Source organism: Lampetra fluviatilis, chromosome 9 (assembly GCF_964198595.1).
Source record: "Lampetra fluviatilis chromosome 9, kcLamFluv1.1, whole genome shotgun sequence".
Lineage (NCBI taxonomy): Eukaryota > Metazoa > Chordata > Hyperoartia > Petromyzontiformes > Petromyzontidae > Lampetra > Lampetra fluviatilis.
Genome location: NC_136283.1, coordinates 3,945,345 through 3,949,046, shown reverse-complemented (window position 1 = coordinate 3,949,046; position 3,702 = coordinate 3,945,345). Strand labels below are relative to the sequence as shown.

The 3,702-nt window shown below is 48.5% G+C and overlaps 1 protein-coding gene across 1 annotated transcript in view; it reads left to right on the top strand.

Moving 5' to 3' along the window:
* The first annotated feature begins 1,590 nt into the window (after positions 1 to 1,590).
* The window catches only part of PRDM8 (PR/SET domain 8), a 16,051-nt gene continuing 13,939 nt past the window's right edge, over positions 1,591 to 3,702 (top strand). The window contains exon 1 of the mRNA XM_078859419.1: positions 1,591 to 1,825. Within this exon, the coding sequence (XP_078715545.1) occupies positions 1,598 to 1,825 (228 nt within the window). The 5' untranslated portion in view covers positions 1,591 to 1,597. The remainder of the gene's footprint in view (positions 1,826 to 3,702) is intronic.

Below are 3,702 nucleotides of genomic sequence, written 5' to 3'. Positions count from 1 at the left end.
GCTGTGAAAATGAAGACGCCTTTTCCTCCACAACCGAACCTCGAAACGCGTCTTCCATAAAAACGAGATATGCTTCAGATATAAACACACCTTTCAACACTTTGTGGGCTCAATAACTAAACAATTTCAGTAAAAAAAAGTGACGTTCTTGATTTAAGCGATTTGTTTTCTTGCAATGGGCTGCACATGTGTCTTTAAATCGGTGAACACATCGGTGTAGAACGTATGCTTTGCTTTGGGTTTTGTGATTTGCGTGTATGTGTGTGTGTGCGCGTGTGTGCGTGTGCGCGCGTGTATGTATGTGTGTGTGCGCGTGTATGTATGTGTGTCCGCGCTTGTGTGCGTGTGTGGATATATGCACGGCTGATATGAGACTCGAAGTGTCCACGCGTTTGTGTTTGGAACTGTTCACGGCGACGATCATGAACATTAAGGGCCTTAATCTCTTGCGCGCCTGCCACCGCGGGCTTGGCAGCTATGTTCACGTGAATTTGCAACCGGCTCAGTGTCAATGGGCAATCTTTTCACTCGCGGGGAGGGGAGGTAGGAGCTCAGTGACCACTATGGAATGTGTCATCTTAACAGATACTCGCCTACAACAAGAATCACCGGCTCACTTTATTCCAATAAGAAGAATAAGTTGGCACTGTTTTTTCAATCCAGCCGTGTAGGTCGCATGGGGTGGCTTTCCCATACTTCACCTCGCTGGTCAGTGCGTGTTGATGAATGGTGATACCCATGAATGTCTTTACATATATCGATACACCAGCGTATATATATACTGCGGTTGGGTGCACATGCTCAGAGGTAAATGCGCCACCGTAACGAAATCCGGCTCAACGGCGTTCGCGAATTCGTCGGTTGGCAAGCGGCGTTCACGTGACTCTGTGCTTGCGCGTGCATGGCCCCCACACCGATCTTAATAGGTGCTCGCTAACAGCGCACTCCCCACTAACAGCAGGGATGGGCAATCAAAATAACAAGAAGGGAGATTTTTTTTTGAGAATTCTGTATCTATATTATAAAACAAACTTCCCGTAAAAATTGCAAGAGTCGCGAATGCGCGTGGCGGGTAGGAGAGAAGGCGATCCTTCATCAACAACGTCACGCAGGAGTCATTAAAGAGCCGCAGATTGTCGAACTCTGCCCTACAGGCTACGTGGGGTCGGGAGGTGGGGGGAGGTCGTTGTCTTCACCAGAATTACGATATTATTTATTTATACTTGGAGGAATGCGATGAGCTATTAAGCTCGTCTTCACGGATGTCCAGTCGGGACAAATCAGAACTTTACAACAACAACAGCAATAGATCTGTGATTTGAAGCGTTCGTGACTGCAAGAATCCATAATTATTTTTTCTACCTACGTGACTTTACAGAAAGAACCGAGAAGATGAATCCCTGCAGTCACGAAAGCTTTAAATCGAAATTCAACCAAAGAGTAACAAAAATAAAACCACGATATGAGCGCAAAGTATAGAAAAGTGTAAACACATCACTAGTGAAAAAAAACCACACGCACACACATATATACAAAATAAAAACGAAACTGTTGTTTTTACCCATTTCCACCCCACCGCATGCGCGCGCAGTCTGAGATGGACGTGGAGGCGGCGGGCATGGTGGTGAAGGGTCCGTGGGACGACGACGTCCGCGCCGTCCAGCAGCGCCTCGCCGACATCTTCACGAGTGTGTTCACCACGTGCGACGTGCCCGAGCACGCCATCCTGGGGCCCTGCCTCCTGTCCAGCGCATCCTTCATCGACACCATCGCCTTCATCGCGCTCAAGGCCGTCGACAAGCGCACCGCGCCCTACATATTCAGGGTAAGGCGGAGCCGTCTGCTGCTGCTCAACGTGCGCGTGGGTGCGTTGCGAGTACGTTCAGTACCTGTATAGGTGCTCCATAGGGTCTCGCTAAGAGCGCTTGGCCCTACAACCAGCGAGAGGCTGTAGGGGGAGATATTCTTAGGGTTTTTCGGTAAAGTCACGTAGGTAAAACAGGTGGGACCGTCACAGCCACGACAGCTGTATCAAGTACTTGATACAGCTGTCGTGGCTGTGACGGTCCCACCTGAAGACGGAAGCTTGTGTTGCCTCCGAAACGTCGGGATTTTTATTTTATTTCACTTTTTTAATGTTTTACCTACGTGACTTTACCGAAAAAACCTAAGAATATGAATCCTTGCAGTCACGAAAGCTTCAAATCTAGAATGTAAGGGGGAGATGTTTGCAATCGTACGGTGAGCGGGAGCGGTGGTGTAGCGGTCAGCGCGCTGCGCTACGACACCGGAGACCCGAGTTCGATTGCGTGTCATCACCGGAGCGCGTCTAAGCTATCGACAGAAGATGATGCCGAACAACGAGTTATTTACCGACTGACGTCACCGCCCGACACTTCCTTCCAAATTGTCTTGTAGCGGTCCTTGGGCCTCCGCCTAGGTCGGCTCAGCCTCAAAATAAGTATCCGGTGCAGTGTGTAAAACATGAGCACTGGGGAGACAAAAGCGGCCGTGCGTGGTACTGGCTACACGATCCCCTTCATACGCCGTGTTCCAGCCTTCATAGGTGCTTCTCGCTGGCAGCACTTGCCCCAACATCACGCGTGGGCTATATGGGGATCTCTGCCTTTGTAGCCAGGTGCCTTACGTGTGGAGTAGTCACGAATTTCTGGAATTGTGTTTTTATTCAACGCGTCATGACTGAGGTTGAACTTGTTGGTGCGGTGGTTTTGGCCGTCGGAAGGGCGGAGTTACGACGAATTGTTTGCCTCGTGATGATCCCAATATGAGCGAACCTCGCGTGTAAAGTAGTGTTGTTATTGCGATCTTACCAGAGCGTAAACCCGGAGGCATAAACCATACAAAATATATCAGCGCGTTTCGCTCGAATAAAAGCTACTCCGTCGGCTTTTGCACTGATAATGTAATACTTCCGAAAGCAAAGGCATGCTGGAATAGATTTACATTGTCCGTGCTCATGCCTGGCTTTTTCCTTTACTTGTTCAATAAGGAGCATATCTGCAGGCACGTGTGCCTATTCCCGTTGTCTCATAGATCATCGTCATTGCAACGTATTCATAGCGACGGGGGTTAAGAGCTGCTCAAGAATGCACAGACTTTGAAACGATCCTCGCATTTGTTGTTATGTTGACTTTCATTTTAATAAATACCTCACTTTCAGATCCGTGTTTACAACACGTGTTTTTATAACAAGTGTTCATAATCAACGATTTTTGGGTTTAGATCGCGTTATTTATAAATGTGTCGTAACCCTCCACCACCCGACACGGCCAGTCAGTAAAAATGTGTCACGTTGACAAAAGACAAATAGTTCACTGCTTTAGCCCACCGGTGTGTTGAAGCCACAACATTTACAATTTGAGTACGACGTTTCGCTGGTAATTGCATCCAGCATCATCGGGCAATTCGCCAGAATGGTGAGGCTCTGCTGTGTCTCCCGTTGTTATATAGAGCAGCAGCAGGTGACGTCATCATTAACTCATTAACTCAACACGTGTTGTTCGCACGCTATACCGTTCTTAACACTGAATTCGTTCATGGTGTCAAGGGTTGTTACGGAATGCGCGCGGTGCAGACACGGGTGTTCTTCGGCATCCTCCACGCATTGGAGTAGATCGTGAACAGGTTGCGTGTCATCACCGGAGCGCGTCGAAGCTATCGACAGAAGATGATGCCGAACAA